We start from the raw sequence: 27,431 nt of genomic DNA, 5'->3' as shown, positions 1-27,431 counted from the left end.
ATACAAACCCAATATTCGTTAGGCAAATTAATATGAACAATTTCATCTATAATAGATTTATACGTGGTTATTTCAGTTTCATCTGCGGAAAGATCAAGTTTTATTTTTTTCAAACAGGGAACATTTTTCTTAACTGCATAATTCCTGATGGACCTTTGCTTTGGTATTTTTTTAGTAAAGTATGTTGGCAGATTTGGGAAAATTGTCGGAATTGCCTCATCTTTCAAAAAAGGTCTTCCTCGAGGAATTAAAACTTCCTCCCCATTTATAATATGCTTATAATGCGTTTCAATAAAATGTTTTTCGAAATGCAGAGCACAAATTCAGCAATATTTATCAAAAACTTTATCTAACCTGGGAATTAACGAGTTCCACTTCTTTAGTTTTTCTTCATCTGCTGGAGCTTTAAAAAGCGAACTTTTTCTTTGCATGTTTTGTATCCACTTTTGCACCCTGGTACGAAACAAGATGAAGCTTTACTTCTTCTAATATTAAACTTTGATGCCTCCATTAAAAGCCTTAAACGCTGTTTCATGAAATATTCACGAAATAAAGGTAAAAAAGAGAAACGCGGAACTAAATTGTAACAAAATCCCGCGTCTACTAATGTAAACACCGCGAAATTGAACGTATACCTCGACCGCACTGCCCTCTAGCGGTTTTCATACATTTTGTCTTCAAGAATCGAAGGGGAAAAAGCGCCGATCGGCACACTATTCTTTCTAGCCACTATACTCTAAACAGTTTAAGCTTATTTTTAAAAATCTTAACTATTCATTCATACAATAATTTTTAAGTTTCTATTCACACAGCTATTATCAGCGTTAGAAAATATCACTCATATTTATGTTTCATGATATATTGTACCATAAGACAAAGAAGGACACAAAGTAAAAATTGACTACTTCCTTAGGAGGAACATTAAAAGGTTTTAACAAAATTGAAAAATAAACCTTTCATTTTAATTTAAATTTAACTGAGATTAAATAGCATTATAAAACTTATGTAGGCATTATTGTTTTAAAGTACATGTAGAGTTTTGAAGAAACTATATTTTTAAGAATAATTTATAAATTAACTTAAATGAAGACATGATTGTAGCAGGCCCAGATCTAAGTACCTGTTGCGGTGCAGCGGGGAGGGGGCTTTGAAGGGCCCACGGCCCAAGGAAAAAAAACTACAAAATAAATTTTAAAAACCATATTCAAGCTTTAATAGTTAAATATAATTTGTAATGTTTTGGTAAAAATGTGAGGAAAAATAGACGCTCAATATTACTAATGACCATAAATGAAAGGGTAGGGGGGAGGCAGTATGAAGTTATGGGAAGCTTGTTTTCTTGCTGACCTATCTTATAAAAAAGAAGAGTTTTTAAAAAATCAGGATAAAAACAACAAATAAAACATTTAAACTAAGGAATTCAAAATTTAAGTAGAAATATTGAAGCAGTAAAAAACAAACAGTGGTTAAATTTTTTTTTTTCGAAGAGGGGGGGGGGGGGTTGTCCAGTGTGCGGTTATGGCAATGACGTGAGGTCCGCCCAAGCCAAGCTTGGGCATTCCAGAAGTGATTTTCATTTATCATTTTTATGCTCATAATTGACAGGAAGTATGAATTAAAAGTCATTTCTTGTCTTGGCTTTCACTGAAAATAAGTTAAAAAACATTCATTAGTCTCTCAAATGAAGCTTTACCCAGAAAACGTATTCCCAGGCAAAGGAAAGAAGAAACCACACTACACCCATGCACAAGAAGAATTGAAGGGGTGTTGCTATGGCAACACAATGTCACCAAGACTTTTATCCCTTAAGAGACCGCTGTTGGTCCCCCCCCCCCCGCTCACAGACCAAAAACACGTAACAGATAGCTGTGTAACTGTTTCAACTGGACTGCAGAGTTTCAAGACAGTCGTACATAGTCTAGGTGGCTCGCAGCTGCCCACAGAACTTTTTGCTTTCACTTAATGCCTTGAAACCCTAAGATTCGTTATGATGTCTTGCCCCTGTTCATAATATGAATGTATTTGCCCGTATGATTTGTCTAAAGAAACGACCAGGGTATGCAAAAGGGATTTAAAAAAGTAAATAACAGGGGCTATCCTAAGAATTCATAACAATGCTACCTCAGAAATGGAAACTGACAAAAACCAAGGTATCAAAACATTGTGATGAGTATTGAATAAATAGATAGCAATTAAAGGAAGATACAAGGATCAAGAAATTCGAGTGTTAAAGGTTTAGGTTAACTGAATACGACGATATGCTCCGGTTTGGTTCTCAACCAATATCAGCCAACCTCGAATCACGAAAAGTCTTTTATCACAAGAAACTGAAATAAACATAGCTAAAATTGAACTTTCAATTAAAAAAACTTTGTTTTTTGCCATTATACTATTTGTTGTCACCGCAGATTATAGAGGTTTTCTTTTCTTCAGAGTTTAGTGATTCTTTGATTTTATAACCAAGCTGTATTCTTCTTTTATATATTTTGAAATTAATTAATTGCTTTTTTTTCCTTGCATTTCAAAGTTGTTTGTTACAAAAGCAATCTAAGATTTTTTTTTCTCTGTTACATACTGAAATCATTTGAAATAGAGTTAACTTGTGTACTTAAGAAAATATCTTTATTTTTTTATTGTTAAAATGCTGTATTCATTCATTAAAACCTATGTTCTTGATTAGAGAAAAGCTCCCTATGAATGGTTGTCAAAGGGTTTCATCTGTTTTGCATAAATATGTCAATTAGTTATATAAGAATAACTACATTACTTCTATTCTTTTACTATTACTTGTTATTCTTGCAACAATTATTATACTGTTTGAAAACTTAGAACTAAAAAGTAATTGAAATTATTTTGAACTATCATAAATACACATGTTTTTAAAAGTAATTTTAATAGTTTCTTAAATTCTTTTGCTAAGTGGTTTCTGGAAGTAAAGTTTTTTTTTTTTAATTTTCTATAATCTTTCCATTGTATGAAAATTTAATATACTGTTTTGTATGGTCATTCCCCCCCCCCCAAATTGTCGTATTTTTTTTTTGAACCATTTTATTAAAAAAAGTAGTATCTTTTTAAAATATATCTTTAGTTCAACAACTTTACATAACTTAAAACGTTTGAAATACTGCATTTTGTACAAACCTACAATGGATTTCAAGTAAAGCAAAGAAAGAAAACCATTATCATTGGTAACGTAAATCAGGGAAATTTGGTGAACTTAATCAGGGAAATCAGGGAAAAGTCAGGGAACTTTTTTTCACAGTTCCTGTCGCCACCCTGGAGTAGAAATGTTCTATATTTAGTTCTTTGTTGAGTTCTGTGTTTAACCTTAATTTTGAACGAAGCAGCACAAAGTTTTCGAATAGCACATTTCAAATTTTATGCGCAATAAGTAGTTAATTTATGACACACCATGCATCTAAAAATAAATCAGATGTGATAAAACTATATAAATATGGCAAAAACAAAACTTTTACTATATGAGAAAATGTATCGAAAACCTTAAAAAAAAACTGAAAAATGCCAAACTTTCTACTCATTTGTGACAAAGGAAAGAACCATACCACACACCTCAAAATTTTTATGGGAATTTAGTGCCACCAATGGCACCTTTTCCACGCAACTCAATATCAAAAATAGAAACATACTATTTTTACTAATTTTTTGCTAAAAACATGAAAAAATAGCATTTTTTAAAACTTCAACCCAATTGCGGCAGATCAAGAAGTAGTGCAAAAAAAATTCAAATATTTTGTGTGGACTTTATTCAACCAAGGTCACCGTTTCCGCATTACCTACCCATCATCGAAATAAAAAAAAAAGTTGTTTTTTGGCTCACCCTATTGCTCATCTTTCCAGTGGTTCCAGTGGGCTTTTCCAGTGGGTGTGTTGATTTAAATAGTCTTAATTTAAATCATGATTTGAATCAAGAATTTTTTTTTAAATCATTGATTTAAATCAATTGATTTAATTTAAATGATTTTTAACAAAACCATTAATTAAAATCAGTTGATTTAATTTTTATAAATGAATTTTGCATTTTAAAAATGTGTTGCTCTAAATTTAAGTATTCTGCATTCGACAATCTTAACTTCAACTGGCAAAACTATATAGATCCCTCTTTCTGTGTGTAAAGCGAGGGTTTTCAAACTCTTCAAATATTGCTTTTACTCCATAATAAGTTCAGAACAAATGAAAACTTGCTGTTTTTCTAATACCCCATGACTAATAAAAAGTTAAGAAAAATAATTGTTCAACATATTATTTTAACACTAAAAACATACTTGATGATGGAAACCTTATCTTTAAGCAAAGCATAAAACAAAATCACATCTTATGTAAACATTCTAACACATGTATACCTAAATCTTAAATATTTATTGAAGATTTAGAGAACTTATCCTAATTTTAAGAGTAAACTGAATGGATTTATTAGTTCAGATTGCTTTATTTTCAAGGCTTTTTTCCTTCTTCATCCCAGTTGAACACTTGAATCCGTTTTAGAACTTTTGTTGACTCTACACTGATAAAGATAAAACTGCTAAATTTTAAGAAATGTTTCTCTTGAAAAGAATTAAAGTTATAATTCTCTAGGAAATAATAGTACAACTGTTTCCTAGAATTATAGTTGAAGGATTTGTGGTTGTAGATGGAGGGGGGGGGGGAATTAAATGCTGAACTTAATTTGAATTATGCATTTGTATTAAAGCTGTTCTACTTATAACTATTATTAAAAAATAGCTAGTACCATAAAATGAAAATGACAAAAATATTACTTTTCATCTATGTAAAAGTAATTGCTATCTACAAACTTTTAAACATTAAAAAAAAAAAAAAAACATCTGATTTAAATAAAAAATCCAACTTTTTTTATTTAACAAAATCAAAAACATCACAAACCCTGCTTTTCAATCAAGTTTTACTTATTATGCAACTGTAGAATATGATACAAATCAACAAATGCTGGATTTAGTGAACTCGTTCTCTGTTTACTAGCAATTCAGTTCTCTTATTTAGCTTTTTCCTTATTGTGGTTTGCTTTTAAATAGAAACTAAGTAGGAAATTTTACTTCATTTTTTGTTGCAAAATGAACACCAAATTATCCGGCATACTAGTCAACCTCCTTTTATTTTTTGGCATGCCAGCTAATGCAGGATAATACAATAATTATAAAAACAAATTTAATTCCATTCGTTTTTATTATCTTAAGTTGATTTGATTGATGTAGCATCACCATTTCTTTAGCAAGGACTAATGTGCTATAATTATTTTGTATGCATTGCTCCTGTTTTGTTTCTTTTCTATTTAAACTGCATAATCTTATGAGTGTTGAAAAAAGTGAACAAAAAAGGGGTCAAACATAGTATTATTGCTGTATTTTTAATATCAAATTGCAAAAAATGTATTAAAATATATATCTCATGCTCATCAAGTCTTTTTGATTAAACTTATTTTGACTTTTAAAACCTTTTGAATGTTTTCCTTTTTTTTATACCATAAATAAAAACTACCTCTCTATGTGCTATATTGTGTTTGAAGTAAATTCTATTAGTGAAATGTAACATTAATTGACATTTTTACTTTTTTATCTAGAATGAGTGCTAAAACGGTTAGAAATGTGCGAGAGCCTCTGAAGAAGCCTCGGCCCTTAAAGTCAACTCCTAGCTCGGAGCAGTTTAAATTGCATATTCAAGACCCAAAGGAGACAGTAGTTCAAAAATCAAGAACTGGTAATGTTTTGTGAAATATTTAAAATTTAAGTATTAATCTTAAATATATTTGTTTCTGTCATTCCAGTCTTTTTTTTTCAAAAAAACTCACTTAACAAAGAAAAATGTTTTTAATATTTATTCTTTTTCAATATACAGTGCATTTCAAAATGGTAAGTCCACTCTCATATTTAAAATGTATAGCTCTTAATTGAGAAGAATAACCGTTTTTTTTTTACTTTGATGTCTGATAGTTAACCTTTAACAGGGGAGGTATGGTCTCACAGACCGCTCAAAAGTTCATCCGATCACCCCTACTTCATTTTCACTCTGATTGAATGGTTTTTCCCAATAGCTTTTTGTTTTGTGACCTTGAACACCCCCCCCATGCTTATCGGTATCTTTAGGCAAGTGCATCTGGTTTAAATTTCATTGCATTCCTTAGAAGCAGTCTTGAGACTGCATCTAGCCTTCAGTGTTACAATTTTTGGCAGTAGTAGACATAGCTCTTATAACGTTAGAACTGGGGATAAAGAGTTATCTATCTTATCCGTATTATGCGGAAGAGGTGCAAAAAATTCTAGATGAGGTAAAGGTAGTTTAAAATGTTCACAAACGTTACACAATGATGTTTTAGGGGCAATGAAGACTTTATTATTCCTCAAAATACGACGCAAAATACTAATAGTTAAAGGACTGTCAAATTTTTCCCGTAACGTGATATAATCAATTTTCTGATACTAAAATGTTCTGTATATATAAAAGAACCAAAGTTAAATCATTAATAAGACTCCAGCAAAATTTCCTCGGAAAAGGTATATTTCGATTCAAAATTCAAAAATAATTTTTCCCTATGCTAATAAAAATTCAAAGAACATCTAAGGAAAGTTACAAGAATGTATTTAAATTACATGATTTAAAAAAAAATATTAATAGAATGATCTCTGGACCTCACGTCCCCTGTTACGTCCCAATTTTTTACCTCCCCTGTTACGGTTAAAACACTTTTTTGAAATAAATATTTAATACAAAATTTTTGTTAGTCCAGTAGCATACTTAAGGAAAAAGACCCTCCGTGGGAAATTTCGTGAGGAAATTGTGAGACCAATTCTAATACATTCCTTATGGCCTATGTAACTATGCCTCACCAGGTGTTTTGCTTGAACTTGTGTCAGACGGTCTGTATGATGTCATTAATCCAAGATGGTGGCTGCATTAGATATTGATGAAAATGTTCAGTTTTAACTAATTTTTGAGGCATATTATAACACTTTTTCAACTTATCTTATATGTTTAATATTTTAATACTATTATATTTCAAATTTGAAAACTAATTGCCAATTTAAAATAAGTTATTCATTTAGTTTTTTTTTTAATTTTTAGATGCAGATTTTTAGTAACCAGTAACAGTTAAAAAATGTTTTGAAAAGCTTGTACGATAAAATCAATTTTATTATTCCAAAAAACCTGTAAAATAATTTGCATACACGCGTTTCGGGGTTATAAGAAGCATTTTTTTTTCAATGCAGAAAAAAATTATGACTTCCGTTACTTAATATTAGATATAATGATACTTTTATTTATGTACTCAAGTAACGAATGACTGATTTCATTACCTAAACTCTGATTTTAATTCAAAATATAGATTTAAAGGTAAACAAACAGTTCTTACTTAAAGATCTTCATCTGAAGTGTTATCAGTATCACTTTGTTGGCTATGATTTTCACATAAGTCCTCATCATCTTCACACACAAAGTAGAGTGCATGAAATATTTTGAGATTTGCATTTACATGAAACAATGCATTTTTCCTTTATGCAGCTGCATCAAACTAGTTTCAAAATGAACTCAGGAGTACAAAAAAGTGTAAACATAACTGGAACATAGAAGTTGTCTTTCTCTTCCCATCCGAAGTCTGACGGTGATGTTAAATTCGGGTGCTGCTGGTCAGCAAGATGCCGTTCCAATACCTGATAATGCGCTCTTAAAATCTAAGGGGACAAAGACGCTCTTGCAGGAGGCAAATTTTCATTTTTAATCTCCTGCTTGGAAAACATGAATCAAAGAAATTCTCCAATATCAGAAATCTTTGTCAGTGGCACATATACAGAACAAATAAAGCCTTCTTTTAATAACAATTTAATCATTTGTACCGAATTCTTCAGTTGACCCCCAGATGAGTCAGAGCATCGACAGTATCTTTGTCAGCCGTCTTATAAATTTTCCAAAAAGAAGGTTTTCCCTTCTAAGCAAGTGAGCTTGTTATATTACTTCCTGGCAGATCATAGAGTCATAATATTCCTTTTGTTTTATCTAGTCCTAATACGGTCATAATGCTGGTCATTCTTCGGTTGTTACCTACCCCAGTCACAAATATGCATGGACAGTGAAATGATTTTAACCAGAACAATGCTAGCAAAAATACATTGGTGTCAGGCGAATATATATGAGCACTGGTTGTTCTTTCTCTAGAAGCATGAAGATAGTCCAGTACTATTTTAATACCCGCCTCTCCATGACTGCTTTGCAGTGCAGTCACATCACCTTTTAATGATGATTTAGCTTTATTTCTCCAGCTAATGATTAGGCTTTTTCAATGCTGCCAGTGTATATTTACGCTTTATTCACCAGATAAGCTGTTAAGTTAACCTTTGTTTTTACATGAGAAAGTAGGGTCTTCATGTGTACGTTTTTAATATTAGTACAATCGGTTATTTTGAACTCAATGGGTGTTAAGAATTTAATTTTTACTAGAGACGTACCGAGTACTCGGTAACTACTCGGCCTACTCGGCCTACTCGGCCAATTTGCCGAGTACTCGGTACTCGGCCAAATTCTGATCAGATACTCGGCCAATACCGAGTAGTTGCAAAAAATTGAATATTCTCCAAGGCAGATTAAAATTTATATAAAAAAAAGAGCAAGCATTGTATTCTGCAATCATTTACAATTAAAATTTATAAGTCAAATTTAAATTTTGAGAATAATGAAGTTTGTAATGCTTTAATGGAATAACTCTTTATTTTAATGTCCCCAAAGTTAATAAAACTTATTTTTTAAAAATTATGCAAAAAAGGTAAGTATAGAAAATATGGAATTTTTATATTAAAAATGAATTTTTGCTACAAACAAAAATTAGTTATAAAAAATATAAAAATATCTTTGCTTAAAAAATAAAAGGAAATAAAACAACGTTAAAAGTACAGTGCAGGAGCACTGCAGACACGTGTTTTGGCATTACAAGGAATTCCTTCTACAATGCACAAAATGGGAGCTCGTGGATTTAAAGGCATCCGACAAAAGTCGGATTTTTTTTGTAGAATGTCTTTACATTCTTTAGCTCACATGTTATGCACTGAAAAAGACGTTCCTTGTAACGGGGAGGGGGGGGGGGAGAAACACGTGTCTGAAGTGTTCCTGCACATTTGTTGTATTAAAAAAATTATTTATGTTTGGCGGACTAAAGCTATAATTGATTGGTATACAGTGAAACCCCTCCTAACGGACACCCCTCTTATGCTGACAATTTTTAATTCCCCAGTTCCAATGCAAGTAACATTATTAAACCCCTATCCTGCGAACACCTCTCTGTTGCGGACAAAAAAAATTGTCCTGTTAGTGTCCGCATTAGAGGGATTTTACTGTAATTTGTTTTAATTCCAACTTGATTAATCATACCTTTTATTTATTTATTTTTAATTTTAAAAATAATTTTTTTGTAAAATTTTTGACACAAACAAAATTGTTTATATAATGCGTAACTGAATTACAGCAGGAATTTAGTTTTAAAAACTATTATATGGACAAGGAGGTCTATACTACTATTAAAATGAGTTCAAAATTCATCACATGTGTGTCGGTGGTTCTTCTTAAAACGTAATTGGTACTTGGTAACTCGGCCGAGTAGTGAAAGGCCGAGTACTCGGTACTCGGCGAAAGTGCTACTCGGTACGTCTCTAATTTCTACGTAACTAGATTAAAATCAGCTATATATGTACACTTGAATGTTCACATTGAGTAAATATATTAAATAGTTAATAATAAATAAATAAATAAAATAATTTTGACACATTTTGTTCTGTTTTTGATATTTTCTCACAAAGTATTGTTTCTCAAATAACAGTTTGGGACACTTTCGGACAGTTTTCAACACATGGGTTTTGAACAGAATGGTAAAACACTTGCCAACCCTGCTTCATTTGCACACATGCATAAACATAGGAAAATATGGTTACCATTATCAAAAAGAAAATAAATAAAATTGAACTTGTGCATACAAATTGAAATTTTACATTAACAATTCAACTTCTATGAAACTAAATTAAAATCAGCTGCATAAATAAGTTGAATGGTCACATTAAATGAATGTTCAAAAAAAAAAAAAAAAAACATTGATGCATTTTATTCTGTTTTCGATGTTTGTTTTCTCACAAAATACAATATCTCTAAAAATATAGTTTTGGACACTTTCAGACAGTTTTGGACCCAAGGGTTTTTACCGTAGTGTCCAAAACCTTGCCAACCCTGCTTCTTACTTTCGATAAAAAATTTTTTTGGTGAGGTATAACTGAATGTAGATAAATGCATTCATTTTAACTCAAAAGGCATTTTTAGATTTTCTGTATCTTTCTTGCTCCTCCCTTCCAAAGATATCAAACATACCAAGATCACCGTAACCTGACTAGTGAGATCTGATTTTTATGTCTACACATCTTACTGCTTAATATTTGCGCTACGTACTGATTTTTAGATCTGCACTACTTACTGATTTTTAGATCGGTACTACTTATGCTGGTAAACGAGTGATCAGACCAGTTTTATTCAAAAAGTCCCCTCAATACTACATGTTTTTCATGTAACGTAGTTTGATCTGTTTCATTTAATGTACTTGCAGGATTTACTGGCATATGTGTATAATCCGTTTGCAATGATGAATGATATTTTTTTAACTTTTACATAAATTTTTATATGCATTGATATCATTTTTGTCTATAGTTTAAATGTATGCAAATGTTTTTGAGTTTTAAAAGGTATTGCATGCACCAGAATGGTTTTTTGCTTATTTCGTGTATTATCCGCAGTTACTGTGCCTTGAGTTCTTGAGTGATTTGAATCTCCTCACTGTTTTTACTGTCTGCTTTAATGTATCTTAACGTACAATTTCAGATATTCTAGCTGATCTTGAGATCTTGAATGTTAGTATAAGCAATTGCAATTTTGATGAAGTCACAGTAGCTGATATATCGAGGATGTGTACCATTTTAAAGAAGCGTGGTGAGGAATTAGATTCTACAAACAAGGGTAAGTCACAGAAATTTTATGTTGAATGTTCCCTAGTCAATTATGTTCATTTTACTGTGTAATTTAATTTTCAAAAACAAAACCTTTGTTTCCCTCTACTAAAGTTAATCATTGATGCCGAGTATGAGCAAAACACTTTGAAATAAGTTTCATTATGTTTGATTACAAGGAAGTTTTTTTCCAAACAGAAACAAGCAGAGCATAACAAAGTTACAGTGGTAGAAGTTTTTTAAAAAGAGGCACTTGTCCAATGGACCAGTAACTTCAAAATTTCACTGGTCCGTACACTTTTAGTGGTTTTTTTAGCAACCTGGTTTTCAATAGTAAAAAATTAATTGGTAAGCATAACATAAATAGGTAAAACAGACTTGAGGCTGCAAATTAAATCAATCAACTGTTTTCAGTAGACATTTTTGAGCAATTGGGGAAAGAAAAATTGACAACAAGTATCTGTTGTCAACAAAATTTTATCTCTGTTGTTGATTTGGGAAGGACAGAATTGGTTGAAATGAAGTGTTTTAGAGTGCTGTAAAAATTTCAAAACATAATATTTTTCTTATAAAGTCTTAAACATTGAAACAATGGTGCAAAGTTTTTCTCAACAATTTCGAAAAATGATGATGCTTAAAATTTTTGAAAGGAACGGGAAAATAGAATGAAACTTTTCTGGTCCCATGGACCACTAAAGTTTGTATTATGCAAGTTCAATAGGTGTTTTTCTCATCTCAGACCAGCAGACCACCATTAATTTCAAACCCTAAAATGGCATTACAAAATATAAGTTCTTGAACTGTAAGAACTCTGTTACAGATGCTTTGGAAACTCCTTTAAAAAAAAAATTGCTAATTTAACAAAGCTTAGATTATAAAAATACTCCTTGAAAACACTTTGGGATTATCACAGATCAAAATTGATGCAATTTCGTCAACGACTTATTCAGGAATTTCCCAAATTAGCAGCTTAAATCTTAAAACAAAGTTTGGATTTTTCGTTGTGTTCAATTTTTTATTAATTTTTCTTCAGCTTAGTTCTGAAAATTCATGAATACAATTTTTGAATAACTTCATCCTTTTGTTTTATAGATGCTCTGGACCGATATTTCTGTACTTTACGAAATGCATCTCGAGAAGAACGTCTAGATTTAATCTCTCGATTAAAGTTACTTGAAATCATCGAAATGAGAGCCATGCACTGGAAAATGAATGAAAATCTCACTAATTATTTCAATCAAAAATTTCAAGAATTAGAGGTTTGTTCAACAGAAAGAGTTCTGTCTTTTTTCCGTAAAGTAATGTGAACATCAATTGAAGGATTCGCAGCAATGAAGAGTTAACTCCATTTTTTGGTTGTTTGGTTCAACAAAGAGATATTCTCCAGTTAGTAGTTCTCAAGTTTGTTTGGTTCAACAAGGAGTTACCTCCTATTGATAATTCTCAAGTTATTCGCTAGAATGAGTTAGCTGATCATTCGCTTGAAGCGACATCCAGTTAACTCCAGAAGATTTCCCAAGAATAAAAAAAAATGGAGTTAACTCTTTTTTGCTGCAAACCCTTCAATTATTTTTTTTTAATAATTAAATCTTAAAGTATGCTTAAAACTATTACATGTAATAGTTTGTATGTATACAAATGGTATTTGTATGTATACAAATGGTATTATATGTATACAAATGGAAAAAAACAAATGTGGGGAATGGTGTTTAGTGTTAGATTCTTGATTAATCTATATGCATATAAAACCTTCATCAGCTGTTCGTTTTAATGCTTTTTTTTAAAAGCCCCTTTGTAATTTGTTTTCTGCATATATATTCAGAGCTGCCAACTTGTATAATTCTTATGTGCATTGCATGCATTTTTATTTGATTGTACAATTGTACGTAAACTTGCTTTTTTTTGTACAGATTGTAAATGTGGAATACTTTATAGTAAAAGTTTGCCAAACGTTAAAAAACTAATTCCAACAGTATTTTATGCTATTTATTACTCTTGCAGCCTAAAAAGAAATTGTGTCACTAACATATCAAAAAGCTCTAATACCAGACTTTTGAATTATACCTACCATTTATACTATGCCATTTTTAATTTTAGTTTTTGTATTTATTTATTTCTGTGTAATGCTATGCTAAAGTTAAAACTATTTCCAAATCTAACTGCAGTCTAATCTGAAGGAATTTCAGTTTATAATTAACACAAAATTTTGCATTCTGTTCCACATACAAAATTTATATTTGTATTGTTCATAGAGATAAATATGCTACCTCAAACTAATTAAAATGTTCTGTTAAAATTTTCTTTTTAAAACAAGCCAATAGAAGCTAATAATGCTCTTTTAAAATTGTTTAAATCATCATACTTTGAACAGAATATTGTAGGATATTTTTTTTTCTCTTGGTTACAAAAAAAAAAAAAAAAAAAAAAATGTTTGCATATATTGTAATTCCACAGAATATGCTACAGTAATGTTTAGATGAATTGCACAAAATTTAAATGAAAATTGTACTGGAACTGGAAAGATTTGTTTGTAAGTTAACTTTTGCCCCATATTTTGCCACTTATTACACTGAACTTTTACTTTCGATGTGCATTTTAACTAAACAGAATGAAACTCAAATGAATCATTAATTTTTTTTTCAAATTTCTATTTGTTAAAAAAAATAAAATAAATAAAAAATGATAACCACTACCTCATTTTTTAATTTCTATGTACAGCAAGGTGTGGAAAAAATGAGCATTTCCGGTACAACTTCACCCAGTTCTCCATATCCTACTCAGGCTCAACACTATCCAACCTCTGGTGGAATTCCTCTTGCACCTGGTGAAATTCTGAGGTCTTCTGGGAAATTTGCCAAACCTACCAAGTATTTTTATTTCATAGTTTTTCAAATGCATTTACCTCGAAAAGATCTTGTTTTTTGAAGTAGTGACTGTTAACTTTTCATATTTCTTTAAGCATAATGTCATAGTAGTATTCAAGGGTCCAGCCAGTGGAAATTTAGGTCCGCTTATGAGCTTTTCCCAAAATTCTAAGAAAAACTTACCTTTCATAAAATTCTGATCAATCAAAATGAAACTTTCATAAAATTATTTATAAGCAAAGTAGTAAAGCAAATCTGAAATCAAAATGTACTATTCTTACTGATTAATCTGGGAGACAACAAACATAACTTTGCCAATAAACCTGGCATAAATTATGTTTCTCTTGTAATTGAATACATTCTTTGTGGCAGTTAAAAATTAGGAAAGTTCTCGGAGAGAAAAAACTAAAATCTCTTACTGTGATTTTGAGAAAATACCTCAATACAGTAGTAACTCCTCATTATATCGTGCTTTGTTATAAAGCTCATTCGGATATAACGTGCTTTTACTTTGTCTCCTGAGAAATTATATTAAAAAAATGTTGCTTTACATTTGACCTCACATAAAATCAAAAGTAATGTTTCACAGAAAAAGTATATTTTTCTTTTTTAAGCCAATGTACAAAACTGGTATGTATTCCATACATCAAATTAGTTGCAATTCAAGCGGCATCTTTTGATTTGTGTTTTACCCTAAAACAATGGAAATATTTTAAACTGTTGATTTTTTTTAAAAAGTAAAGCTATGTTTCTTCTGCTCAAAGGAAATTTTCACTTTTATTTGACAATAAAGTAATCTTTATGTGGGTGCACATGTCATCAACTTGTAAAATAGTTGAATCGTTACTTTTTATGACTTTGGTTAGGGGCCATTCATTAATTACGTAGGGTCCCTAGAGGAAGGGGGGTTACAAAAATCTCTACGTAACCTTGGGGGGGGGGGTCAAACCCATTCTTACGTAATGTTTTCCAAGTGGATAATTTACAGACCTGCCAACTCTCCCGTTTTTCACTGGAGACTCCCGTTTTTTACTCCATTCTCCCGGTTGTACGTTTGAGTATCCATTTCTCCCGTTTTTTTATTTTTTTCGGGTTTTTTTATTTATTTTTTTTAAATTAAACTTAATTTTCTTCCTTAAAATAGTTACTCACAGCCCTAATAGATGGCGTGGCTAGCAGAGCAAACCCGCACTGCTCAGTGAGCTCACGTTCGATGAGCACGACCGGTTAGTTAATCACGTGACAGCTAATGATCACGTGCTCCAATCAATCAATCAACTGCTTAGAATGGTAACGGATGCGATAACCGGTTGATCATAAAATGCTGCGGTCAGTAACCGGTTACTTACCGATCGACCGGTGAGGTTCGTCGAACGCAAGGTGAGCGTCAAACATCCGATGGGTGCGTTCGGAGTGTCGACCGAAATGCTTCCAGAGATTAAAGGTCATGATTCACGGTCGCCACTCGCCACGTGGCGACCTAGTTTGAAAAAGTGGCGACTTAAAAAAACGTCCTCAGTCGCCATTTTTCCCCATGTTATTCCTAACAAAAAAAATCTTGGGATGAACAAGAATTATGCAAACTCAATAGGGTAGAAGAAAATAAATCACTTTGGAAGCATACTCCTGAGAATAAACACTGAGAGGAGGGGAGGAAGTGATCAAGGGAAGATCGTTTTTTTTTTTTGTTGTTGACCAGAACGGCAATACTTTCAAGTTACAAGTGAAACATAGGCACCATATTTGGTCACTCACAAGATGGAAGTAGGCAAGATACTTCAGCGCTTTAGTTGCCAAAAACAAACTAGAATTTGGTGTTTATTCAAATGCAAACTTATGAAAATAATGCAAATTGTGCTGTGAAGCATTTTATTTATTTATTATTATTATTTTAATTATTTAAAATAGATTTATTGAGAAATGAAAAATTTTGTATTTAAAATTTCATCTTATCCTTATTGCATTGGACGCTACTGTGCTAAAAACTATAACAGTTCAATTAAATTGATGTTTAATGAGGATTTTTTATTTTATAATTATTTTTATACTACAAATTCAAAAACCTAAATCTTTATTTTTAGCGCAGTCGCCATATTTGGTCACTTCCAAGATGGAAGTAGACAAGATTCTCTAAGTGCCTAAGTTTCCAAAAATAGAATTAAATGTCTATTGCAATACAATTCAAACTATTGAACATCCCACAAAAAGTTCCGTATTGTTTCCCCCTGGATAATTAATTATTTTCTTGAAAAATTCAAAATCTTTTCCTTCACATTTTTTCTTCATATTTTATCCTTAATGCTTTGGACGCTAATGGGCTAAAAGCTGATTTTTTCATCTAAATTATTGTTTTTTGAGGGTTTTTAATTATTAATAATTACTTTTATGCAATAAATTCAAAAATCTATTATCTGAAATTTTTCGCATAGTCGCCATGTTTGGTCATTCGCAAGATGGAAGAAGACAAGAATATTAATTGCCTAAGTTTCCAAAAACAGAATTGGATGCTAATCTCAATCCAAACTATTAAAAATAACATAAAAAGTGCCGGAAATAATGTTTTTTTTTTTTTTTAACTTAGTTATTTTCTGGAAAAGGGAAATTTTATCAGCAAAATTATATTTGATTCTCACTGCTTTAGAGGCTTTGCCGATAAACTAAAACTATTTCATCTAAAATGCAGTTCTTCTCATGGATTTGTTTATCAATTGATTTTGAAAAAAGAAAAATAAAGAAATAAAAACGTATTTTAACTTAAATTTTGCAAAATGCATGTTTATAGCTTTTAAAATTTACTTTGTAAAGCTTTATATATATATATATATATATATATATATATTTTATAAAAGCAGCAAAAATACCCCCTCCCCCCATTTTATTCTTCAAAACTCGGCGAGATGGTGGCCACTAAGTGTTTTGGGTCTAGTGGCCACTGGCCACTTAGAAATTTTCTGAATCTTGGCCTTTACCGGAGATGGTATTTTGGTTTAACTCTATGTTCGCACTTCCACTTCTATCTCATGCATGCACCGTTGCCGTTTTCGCGGTATCGTTCAGTTTTCAGACGCATGCTAACTGCGCCGCGTGTTTTCATCTTGATCTACAGCGTGCGTTGTAGTTTAACATTCATCTTTAGCGATGTCTGAAAAAAAGAAATATCTACAAACAAAAAGAGCGATTATACGAGTGAATTCTCTTTCATGAAAAAATTAAATAAATACTTGTTTTAACAGCGTTTTTTACTTATTATAGCATCGTTTAAAATCTCCCTTTTTCTCCCTTAAAGCTTTGACTGGATCTCCCGTTTTTTCTTTTCATAAGGTTGGCAAGTCTGAATTTATATTAGAAACACAGCTGTCAAATGTTTGGCAGGGATCATATTTCATTTGCGTCTGGAGTGTAAAAAAGTATTGAGATAAGCTGTTTTTTATTTGTTTTCCAAAGAATGAATGGTGTAAAATATAATCAAATAATCGAACTATGTATGGCATGTTCCATTTTTAATTAGAAATTTTAAATATAATGTACTTGAAAAATAAAAAAAATCTTTCATTTACGTCAAACTGGGAGTTTTAATGTAACTGATTCTTTCCTCACAACACTTTCTTTTTTTGAAAAACAAAATGGAATCTTATGTAAGAATAGGGGGGAAAGGTTTGAAAAATCTTACGTGCCCATACATGGGGTTACGGGCGCCCATATGCAAATTTTTAAGGTTAGGGGGCTCAGATATTTCCCTATGAGGGTTTAGTGGGATATTTTCTCCATGGAAACCAATTTCAGTACAGATAATAGTTATTGAAGTTAGACATTTTTAATAACTTATTCATTAATGGCTGGATAAGAAATGTTTTTACATTTTTACTAAGAAAAGAAGTACGAAAAGCAAGGAAGTTCTAATTTCTAAGGGGGGGGGGTTGAGCCCCCACTTGCCCCCCTATATGGGCGCCCTTGCATGTAGTAGGGGAGGTCGAAATTCCCCAAAATCATCCTTACGTAATTAATGAATGGCCCCTTATGTCACACTTTTTTGTCGTCTTCGGTCAAGCGCGTTATAACGAGCAGTTAGTCTATAACATTTTTGAATAATATTGTTCTGATAAAAGGTGTTAAGTGCCAAAACCAGCTCAATTCAAAAGTTTTTTTTTTTGTATAATTTGATACTTTGTCTTTACTCTCATGCCAGGAGTGATTTGGAATGAATCCGTCTCAATCAGGTAAAAAACTGCAGACCAATACCTGTTTTTCCTTAAAATCAGCTCAATCCCCGCTGTCGCCATTGCACTTGTCTTTTTTTACTTTACTGGCTAGTATGTAGCTCAATGATGAGAAATAATGTGAACTTAATTGAAATTTGAATAAAAAATAGAAAAATAGGATTGATCTACTATGAAGCTAGCTCAACACAAATGATTTTTATCTAAATAATATGACAATATTGCCAACTTAAAAAATAACAAAAATAATAAAATATTCTAGGGTCAGAATTAATGAGCCCTTTCAGAGTAGAATAGGCTGAACGTAGCCCATGTGTGTCGTAAGAAGTGACTAAAATGGACACCCAATCTAATGTGTGAGTCACCGTGCGGATAGATGGATGGCATCTGGCTTGTATGATGTCTTAAATGGTCCTCTCAAGGAACTGGGTGAAGTTTTGTTGTACTTACCCTTATACTCGTACAGGGTGGTTGTGCGGGTGTTGACGTTTTACCACCTCACTGTTCCCAACTCCTGTGGAGTTGGCGGCTGGTTTGAAGGAGAAAACCGGCAACCTTGATCTTGGAGGAGGTGAGATTGTGGGTCTGCAATCCACAAACTCTGCAGTAAGGGTGCAGGGAGTGCTCAATTTTGCACAAAAATGCAACAGATGACGGCAGGAGAGGGGGAGGTTGGTACAGGAGGGAAAAGCCACTGGGCCAGTCTTTCCCGAGGAGGTAGGAGAAACCAAACATTTTTGGTCGGAGGTTTCAACTCCTTCCCCTGCACAAACTGCTGCATCTTTATGAATAAGGATAGGTCAACCACAGTCCTATGCTCAAGCAGGGAGTATGTTTATGATGGCTGTTGTAAGAGAAACCTTCCCTTCAGAGAAGTTATCTCACAATGACATAAAACGTATTCAGCTGGTCATCCTAAGAAGGAGTCCTAATTCTTTCTGAGAATCACATGCAAAAAGCTTCTTAACATGAATAGTATTAGGAAGACTTTTAGTCTTCTTATTGGTCATTGCACCTTAAAGCGGAACCTTGCTTTAATTAGTGTCAATAAGCAGGGGTGCCCCCCCCCCCCCAAGCTCAATGGCGCAAATTCCCCCCAAAAATTTTCTCACTTTCAAGTAACGTTAAAGATAACACATTTTAGAGTTTCTAATTCCCAGGCAAATTAACGGGAAGGGCGGGGGGGGGGGGGGGGGGGATAACGCTAACTACTGCCATTTGAACCGAAATAGTGTTGGAATGGTCACACGTTTCACCTCTCAAAACTTTACAATATGGCCCTTCAGTAAAAAAGCCTAGAGATATTTTTTTTTCAAACATATGGAAAAAAATACAGAGAGTGGATTCACCTTTCTTGTGTTGGTATGGAGTCATTACTGGATGTAAGCAAGTTGAACCTTGTCGGAAGTATAATATTCAGTCAGATGGGATCCGTGGGTTTCTCCCCCGGAATTTTTTTTAAATTGTTGTTATAAGAACACAGTTTTAGACATTAATTGGGAAGGTTCGGTGGCTTCGATTGGAACGATTCGGTGGTCCCTCCCGGGTATATTTTTTAAAATTGAAATATCAAAAAAAAAAAAAAAAAATCTGTAGATACTCATCTGTTATGTAAGGGAGAGAGGGGGGTGCGGGTTTGGGGACTTTCCCCCGAAACGCTTTCAAAATAGTAGTTCTAAAAACGCAGTTTTAAACTATATGTGGTAATGTTAGGTAGAGAAGAGATTCGGGAGGTCTCCCTCCGAAAATTTTCGAAATTGAAGTCTTTAAATTGTGATTTCAGGCTATCTATGGTTAGGGGACAGGCAGTTTTCGCGAAATTTAAGACGATCCTTAATGATTTTGACGAGCGTGGGGGAAAGGAGATTGGCGCTCCTGTTGCTTTAGAAATGCAATTTTGATAGATCTTTGGTAATGTTAGTGGAAAGAGAAGTTCGGTGGCATTCTCCCGGCGATTTTTCGTAATTGAAACTCCAAAAAGGCAACTGCAGATTGTCCTTGATTGTGTGTTAAGAAAAGGGAAAGCTAATCGGATCTCCCCATAAATTTTTCGAAATTGCAGTTCTGGAGACTCACGACCAAACGGCACAGCCTTGAGGGTCACAGATTTGGACAAAATTCTAGGTATAGGTCCATTCTCATGAGATACGAGCGCATATAAAGCGGTTTGACTGCATAGGCAATAGTTTTTCTGTAACGAGGGTCCAAAGTTGCTAGTTTTGCCCCAGAAATGCAATGGCGTTTCCATTGGAATTTCAGAATTCGACACTATGTTCGATCTCCCAACACCTTTGCATCTTTTTTAGTAAATTGAGTATAAGGGAAAACACATATTTATTTATGGGCATTTTCTAAGTTATTTGAAAAGTCGATATGATCCTGTATTTTTGTTCTTTTGTGTGCCATGTGCAATAAATCAGGATTTTTTCTCTTCTCCCTATTTTTGCTTATCAATGTGGGATACCTTTGATAGCAGACAATAAATATCCAGTTAAAGTAAATGTTTTTATAAGCAAACGATAAATACTTTTTACTTGCAAGCGATGAATATAAAACGAAAATAATTAGTTTAATTGGAAAACGATAAATATAATGTAACTATGTTATGTTGGCGTTCAAGTTGGTGAAATTAAAAGTAGTAGACAATTTAAATTTGAGAATCGTTTATTAAAAATTAGTATTCAACGTAATTAATTTAAAGGTAAGCTTACAAACGGCTCATACTGCAGTACAATAGTATAAAAAGCGATAAAACTGATAATTTTAAAGGTAACTCCATTGCATCTTTGGGTCCAAATTATCAACTTTCGACCCCCGTTGCAGTCGGAACTAGGGCTTATGCAGTCAAACCGCTATAACTAGGCTCATATCTAGTTGAAATTGACCTATATCTGGAATTTGGTCCAAATCTGTGACCGGTCGTGCCGTTTGGTAGTCAGTTTTAGATAATTTTAATAACAAAGAGGACGTTTTTGGGCGTTTGGAATTTTACCAAAATAGAAGTCGCATATCCAAAAAAGGTGGATCACACGCAAATTCACTATGACAGATATTTTTCGGAAATCCTAAAAATTGATCCAGCTATGCAGCACATATCGAAAGAACTCGAAAATTTTCATGAATAGAATACTTCCTTCTATATACACATATCAGATACAGAAGAAAATAAAAATGATTTAAGAAAAATAATTAAAATAGCTTAAGAACAAACTGTTCTACTTCCAACAGTAGAACAAGTAACATCATTGAAAGTTTTATAAAAATCATCTAATGATAAATTGAAAGAACAGTCAATTTAAAAATGGTAGAAAAACGAGAGTAAAGTGAAATGAAAAACTCTACATAAACTTAAGCTAATTTTTTCAAGTGATGGGCTTAAAATATGTTATTCGAAAATTTCAAAATTAGTTTTTAGCGATTGTTTTGGTGCAAATGAATCCATGAAAGGCTGGAGCATAGTGGTCAATATTCTTACAAACAATTTATAAATAACAGGGGGAAAAAAAATTAAAAAACTTTTTATTTAGCCATTTTTGACCTCCCTCTGTTACACGTATATACCGCTGAAGTAGATTTACTTTCCTTGGATTTTAAAACCATCAACAAGGCTGTAAAATCAACAGGAGAAAAGTTGTACGCATTTTTAAGTAAAGGAACATTAGTATCAGATCGGAAATTTATCGTCTTCTACCAAGCTCAGTTATCTTTACTAATAATAAAGCTGAAAGTCTCTGTCTGGATATCTGGATCTCTGCGATGCGCATAACGCCTAGATCGTTCGGCGGATTTTCATGAAATTTGGCACAAAGTTTGTTTGTAGCATGGGGGTGTGAACCTCATTTTTGTTCTTTTTCTATTCCAATTTTAAGAACATTTTCCCTTGCAAAATTATCATAAAATGGACGAATAAATTACCAATTTATCATAACTTGGAACCGTAACATGGGCAACCCAATAGGCAAGAAATTCACCTTACATTATTTTTAAATATACACATACAGGCGAACCAAAAGATCTTTCAATTTTCTACTACGAGCAAAGCCGTGCAGGTACCACTAGTCGTCAATAAAATCAGTGAGAAGAAAGATCTGTTGCCATTTTTTTTCTTGCCTGTGAACAAATATAATTCTTGCTTTTGTTTTGAGACTTTTCCTGTAATCGGGGAATACGAAATTTTTCCACCATCTGTCCGGAAATTTTACAGATTTTCTTTTTCTTTTTTTTCAAGCCTGATTGTTAAACACACATCAATTGAAATAACTTATTTTCGAGGTAGATCTTGCAAAGCGGAGGACACAGCTAGTTTATAATAAATTAAAAAGAAATCAAATCGTCTGATTCTGATTTGCAACGGGCACTGACTCCATCCCGTCTTTCATGATCCCTTTATTCAAAACTAGCGTTACCCGCATGGCTTGGCCTTGGCCCGTAGTAGAAAATTAAAAGATCGTTTGATTCGCCTGCATATTTTTAAATGGATGATGAAATTCTTGCCAATGTGCTATGTTAATTTGTTCGCCCATGTTACGATTCCTCGCTATGATAATTTGGTAATTTACTCGTCCACGTCATGAGGATTTGCTCGGAATATTAGAAAAGAAAAAGAACAAAATTTGAATTTTTAAAAAATCGCTTCGAGGTGCTCACCCCTATGCTATGAACTAATTTTGTGCCAAATTTCGTGAAAATCGGCCGAACGGTCTAGGCGCTAGGCGCGTAACAGACATCCAGAGAGACAAAGATCCAGATATCCAGAGACACAGACTTTCAGCTTTATTATTAGTAAAGATAAAGAAGAGACACGGCTAATAAATTTTGGAATGAGTACGTCCAAAAGGTATTATTTATACATTTATTTCGTGTTGAATAATTATAAATATTTTTTCCTTCCGAAAATCAAAAATTTCATGTTCTAAAAAAAAAAAGCTTCTGAAAAAAAATCCCCCCAAAAATTTTGATGGCGCAACATGCGCCATAATCCCCCCCCTGTGGGCACCCTTGTCAATAAGGATCCAACTTTCTTTTGCCCCTTTCTTGAAAAAACTGTTATTCACATCATATGTGATTCTGAAATGTTTTTTGCCTATGGTTTGAACACCTTGGTCGTCATTTGCTTAAACCACAGGAGATTCATAACATTTCTATTAGGTGTTCGTTGAATTTTGCTTCAGCTGCTGGTCTGTTTTAAGACTTCTGTTTCGAGACTAGTACAATAGACCTATGGTCGCAGTGCTTGGTTCGGTTGAACCCCCCTTTCTTTCATTTCATTTCAATGAGCCGTTTGCATAAATTGTGTGGAAAAAAAAAATTGCATGTTTTACGTAATCTTAGAATAAAATGTGTGCGGAACATGAAAACACCCATTTTCTATCTGTCTCCAATCTTACCAAAAGTTATTTTATAAAAAAAAAAAAACTTAAAAATTAAAAAGAAAAAAAAAGCACAACCCTATGTATTATGTTTTCATTGCATGTTATATATATATTTATATATATAATTTTGTTTCTAAAACATCTTCCAGGATTGCTGGCAAAAATTACTTCAAAGATGAAATCCTTATCAGAAATTCTGACTCTGGGAAAGGTAACTGTTTTAGCTCTTATTTCTCATGCTCTGAACCTATTAACACATATTATTAAAAATATATTTTGTTAATTATAAATATTTTTTCAAGTGATGGGTATCAAAGGCCGTCGAGTGCATATGATAGAGGAATTGAGTGACACCGTAATTTCATTCCAGCGAGGTGATGTATGCATTTCTGCGTGTCTTGCATGCACAAATGCTTAAAAACCAGAATAAAAACCATAAAAAGTGTGTGATTAACTTTTGGGACTAAACAATTAATCCTAACAAATGTGATGATTTTGCAATAGACTAGTTCCAAAACTAATATTTACTTCCTTAAAATTTGTTTCTGCTTGCTCGATAAAAATTTAAAACTGTTAATAGCTATTTTTTATAATCAAAAGTTGGCATGTTGAAATATTTAAAGCTTGATATCTGATGCAATGTTTAATTGGAATGCCAAGAAAAATTAAGTCTAGGCTCAATGCAGAGCAAACACTTGGAAGAGACCTATGAACTCATTCAAACAGCAAAGTGGAATTAACGTGTCAGAAAGTGGGAAACTTGCATTTCTAATTCATGATTTCATTTAACTCTAGTTTTGAGGCTGAGTTGAAAAGAAATGCTTACAATATTGAAAAACAACAGCTTTGTGCTTCTTAACATAAATAGTATATAAAAGTCCATAAAGGAAATGTTAGGATTTTAAATCTTCCATTAATGAAGATGATTAATTAAAAAAAGAAACAGGAAAATGTTTTGGTACCTACATATTATCTCATCAACATAAATATATTTATAACTTTTTTTTCATGATTTTATCAATGAGTGAATTACATTTTTTTTTAGTATAATAAGTTTTCATTTATTTACTAGAAAGAGGGGTCGAAGTAGTCCTATATATCCTATATTTTCAAAAAAGCATCAAAACCGTCCTATATTTCCTATATTTTTTGAAAATGTCCTATATTTCCTATATTCCTGTTTTTTACCCTATCTATCTTTTAAAAAGAACAGTAAATAAACTTTCTGACATCGGATTTTTCGCTGAAATATAGCTGAAAGTACGTCCCCAAACGAATTTCAAATTAAAAAACAAAACTGACTAAATCCTGCAACAGACATCTTCGCTCATTGGCTACAGCAATGTGACGTCATTATAGTGGGGTGGAGTTTCGAGAACTAAATCTGAAGTTGGTTTTAAAATTTTGCGTTTGGGCAACAGCCGTTAAGTGGAATTATAATGGTGAAATCGCATCACTTAAGAAAATTTGGTATGGAGTGGTTGGACCAGGAGGACATTAATAGTACAAATTTTGGTGCATGGTGCACTAAAGGAAAAGATGATTTTTTCTGCATTTTGCAACTGTTCAGTGCTCATAAGCAATAGTGGATTTTCGCAATTGAGGCAGCATGCTGAAACATTCAAGCATAAAGAAAACTCTGAAAAACGTCAGAAGGATCCTTCTTAAGCTGTGTTTGTTCTTAAGGCTGTTCCGGTAGAAAAACATGCTAAACTTGACTCTTTGGGAACAGCGACAAAAAAAATCTAATCGCCGGATTGCAATGAAACTTTTTACTATATCAGATGAATGTGTAAAAAACAACGTGCATGATGTAAATTGCTGCTGAGTTACCTACATTTATCACAAAATGATATTAAATAGTACTTTTTGTCAAATATGAAATATTTCTCTTAAACACATTCATGAAAAATCATCTAAACACAGAGATTCGAGATTTTTTTCTCTGAACCATAGAAACAATGTAGACGCATTGCAATTGAAATATTTTGTAAATATCATTAAAAAATTTTTCAATGCTCACGTGTTCTGAAACTTACTCGATTCTGTCCACTAATCTTATAGTTGCCTAAAGTGCCAATAGATGGCGTCAAAAACTCGAATAAGTAAGGATACGCGAAATTAAGGTCTATTTTATTAATAGCTCGGCTTTTTTCTCATTTTTATGCTAATAAATGATTCCATATGGACCATAAACTTTCTGTAACAAGTTTCATTCCTTCATATTCTTCATAAATCAGTCTAGATTTTTTTTCTCTAAAACCAATTGTTCGTGATCGCGTGGAGATCCCGCCGGACAAATATCGCCATCAGTCAGTTTTGCAGATGAACTAGATTTTTGCGAAAAAGTGAGGCTTTCCATGAGTGTGCCCGAAGTGATGGCCAGTGGTATCGGATGTCAGTGCTTGTAGCTTGGGCTCGAGGCGGCAGTGATTGTAGTCAAGGAAAGAGAAAGGGGGGAGGGAGGACGTCCCCGTGTGTATTTTCCGTGTTATTAGAAACAGGTGGGTGAACTAGAATTGGAGGGTTGGCCTACGAGTGCTCGCCACACAATCTTTCCTAATCCGCAATGAATATCTTTCTAAATTGACGCAACAGAGATCATTAAAATTTCGTGATATTTTATTTCAACAACGATTTTAACTATTTTTCAAGAAGTAATTAATATTTTCTAATGTTAACGAAGGACAAAGATGATCTGAAAATAGTTCTTATTTAAGTAAAAAAACCTTGCTCAATCCATTTGCGCAGGTGTGACATCTTTGTGCATATATTTGCCCTTTATAACAAAGAGCAAAGTATTATGTATGATAATATATGAACTTTCAAAAAAAAAAAAAATGAACTTGAAAAGTAAAGATTTTTACATATTGTGTGCGTACGCGTAATAGGCTCAAATCATTACCTTGTAGACACGAAACTTTTTTAGAAAGTAGGTACTTCATATATTATGTAACGTTTAATGGTTTTTATATTTGAATGTATCAAAATTTTAAGACAAAGCTTAAAATTCTGGGAATAAATTGCAAATACAAGCATAAAAATGTCAAATTTGTGCAAATGGATTAAGTAAATCTTCATCTCAATTTTATACTTTAAAGTTTTAGACTTGGAAAAGTAACAGATTAAGTAAACATGATATTGATAAGCGTTTATTTAAATTGCACAGGAAGTATCATAGTGTGATCCGCGAGTTACTGACCATCAGCCAGTAAGTTGAACTAAGTTGTAACAAAGGTTTTGATTTGACCATTATGAAGGTTACGTACGATATACTTACAGAGACATCTAGAAGTTTTCAAGGAAGTCACTTTTCTTACTGGTGCAAATTGTTATCAGATAAAATGTTGAATCACCTTTTTCTAGGTTAAATTTAATTTTACAGGTTCATTTACTGAGATATGCTGATCAATGCTTATTCTCAGTGAAGGAAAAAAAATGCATTTAATAACTATCCATTTATGCTGTTTGTTATTGAAGGTTGGTCGATTACATGCATTGATCTAAAATGCCTTCAACGCCAGTAATTAACAAACACGATCTACCTGTAGTAATGACATAGTTAAATGCTAGTTTTAAAGCTTTTTTCTTTATACCAAAGTAATTACAAACATTTTTATGCTAAAGATATGAATGTGTATAGTACAACTTTTATTGAGTAAAAAAATATTTTAACCATTAATTGACTAGCTTGGTTAATTACTAATGCTCCAGATCAGCGGTTCCCAACCAGCATGTTGTGACTTCCAAGGGAGTCGCGAAGAATTTCTTATAAGAGAACACATTCAAAAACATATCATTAAACAGTTTAAAAACTAAAATATGTAGAGGAAAAAAATCATTTTAGAGAAGCATCAATACTTGAGCGTAGTGGCGAATTTAAAGAGCCTGATGATCCCTCAGCATTATTACATTTTGGTTTACGGACTTGCATCCCTACAAATTGCCGCGAAAGAGTCGAAAAAAACCTCACTATAA

The 27,431-nt window shown here is 32.6% G+C and overlaps 1 protein-coding gene across 1 annotated transcript in view; it reads left to right on the top strand.

The window, feature by feature from the left end:
* LOC129228466 (eukaryotic translation initiation factor 4E-binding protein Mextli-like) overlaps positions 1-27,431 on the top strand; it is a 79,513-nt gene that overhangs the window by 2,547 nt on the left and 49,535 nt on the right. The window contains exons 2-7 of the mRNA XM_054863147.1: positions 5,594-5,730; positions 10,876-11,010; positions 12,093-12,259; positions 13,719-13,867; positions 23,603-23,664; positions 23,756-23,827. Of these exons, the coding sequence (XP_054719122.1) occupies positions 5,595-5,730; positions 10,876-11,010; positions 12,093-12,259; positions 13,719-13,867; positions 23,603-23,664; positions 23,756-23,827 (721 nt within the window). The 5' untranslated portion in view covers position 5,594. The remainder of the gene's footprint in view (positions 1-5,593; positions 5,731-10,875; positions 11,011-12,092; positions 12,260-13,718; positions 13,868-23,602; positions 23,665-23,755; positions 23,828-27,431) is intronic.

The sequence above is a fragment of the Uloborus diversus genome, chromosome 8 (genome assembly GCF_026930045.1).
Source record: "Uloborus diversus isolate 005 chromosome 8, Udiv.v.3.1, whole genome shotgun sequence".
Taxonomy (NCBI): Eukaryota; Metazoa; Arthropoda; class Arachnida; order Araneae; family Uloboridae; genus Uloborus; species Uloborus diversus.
This window is presented reverse-complemented; position numbering and strand designations above follow the sequence as displayed.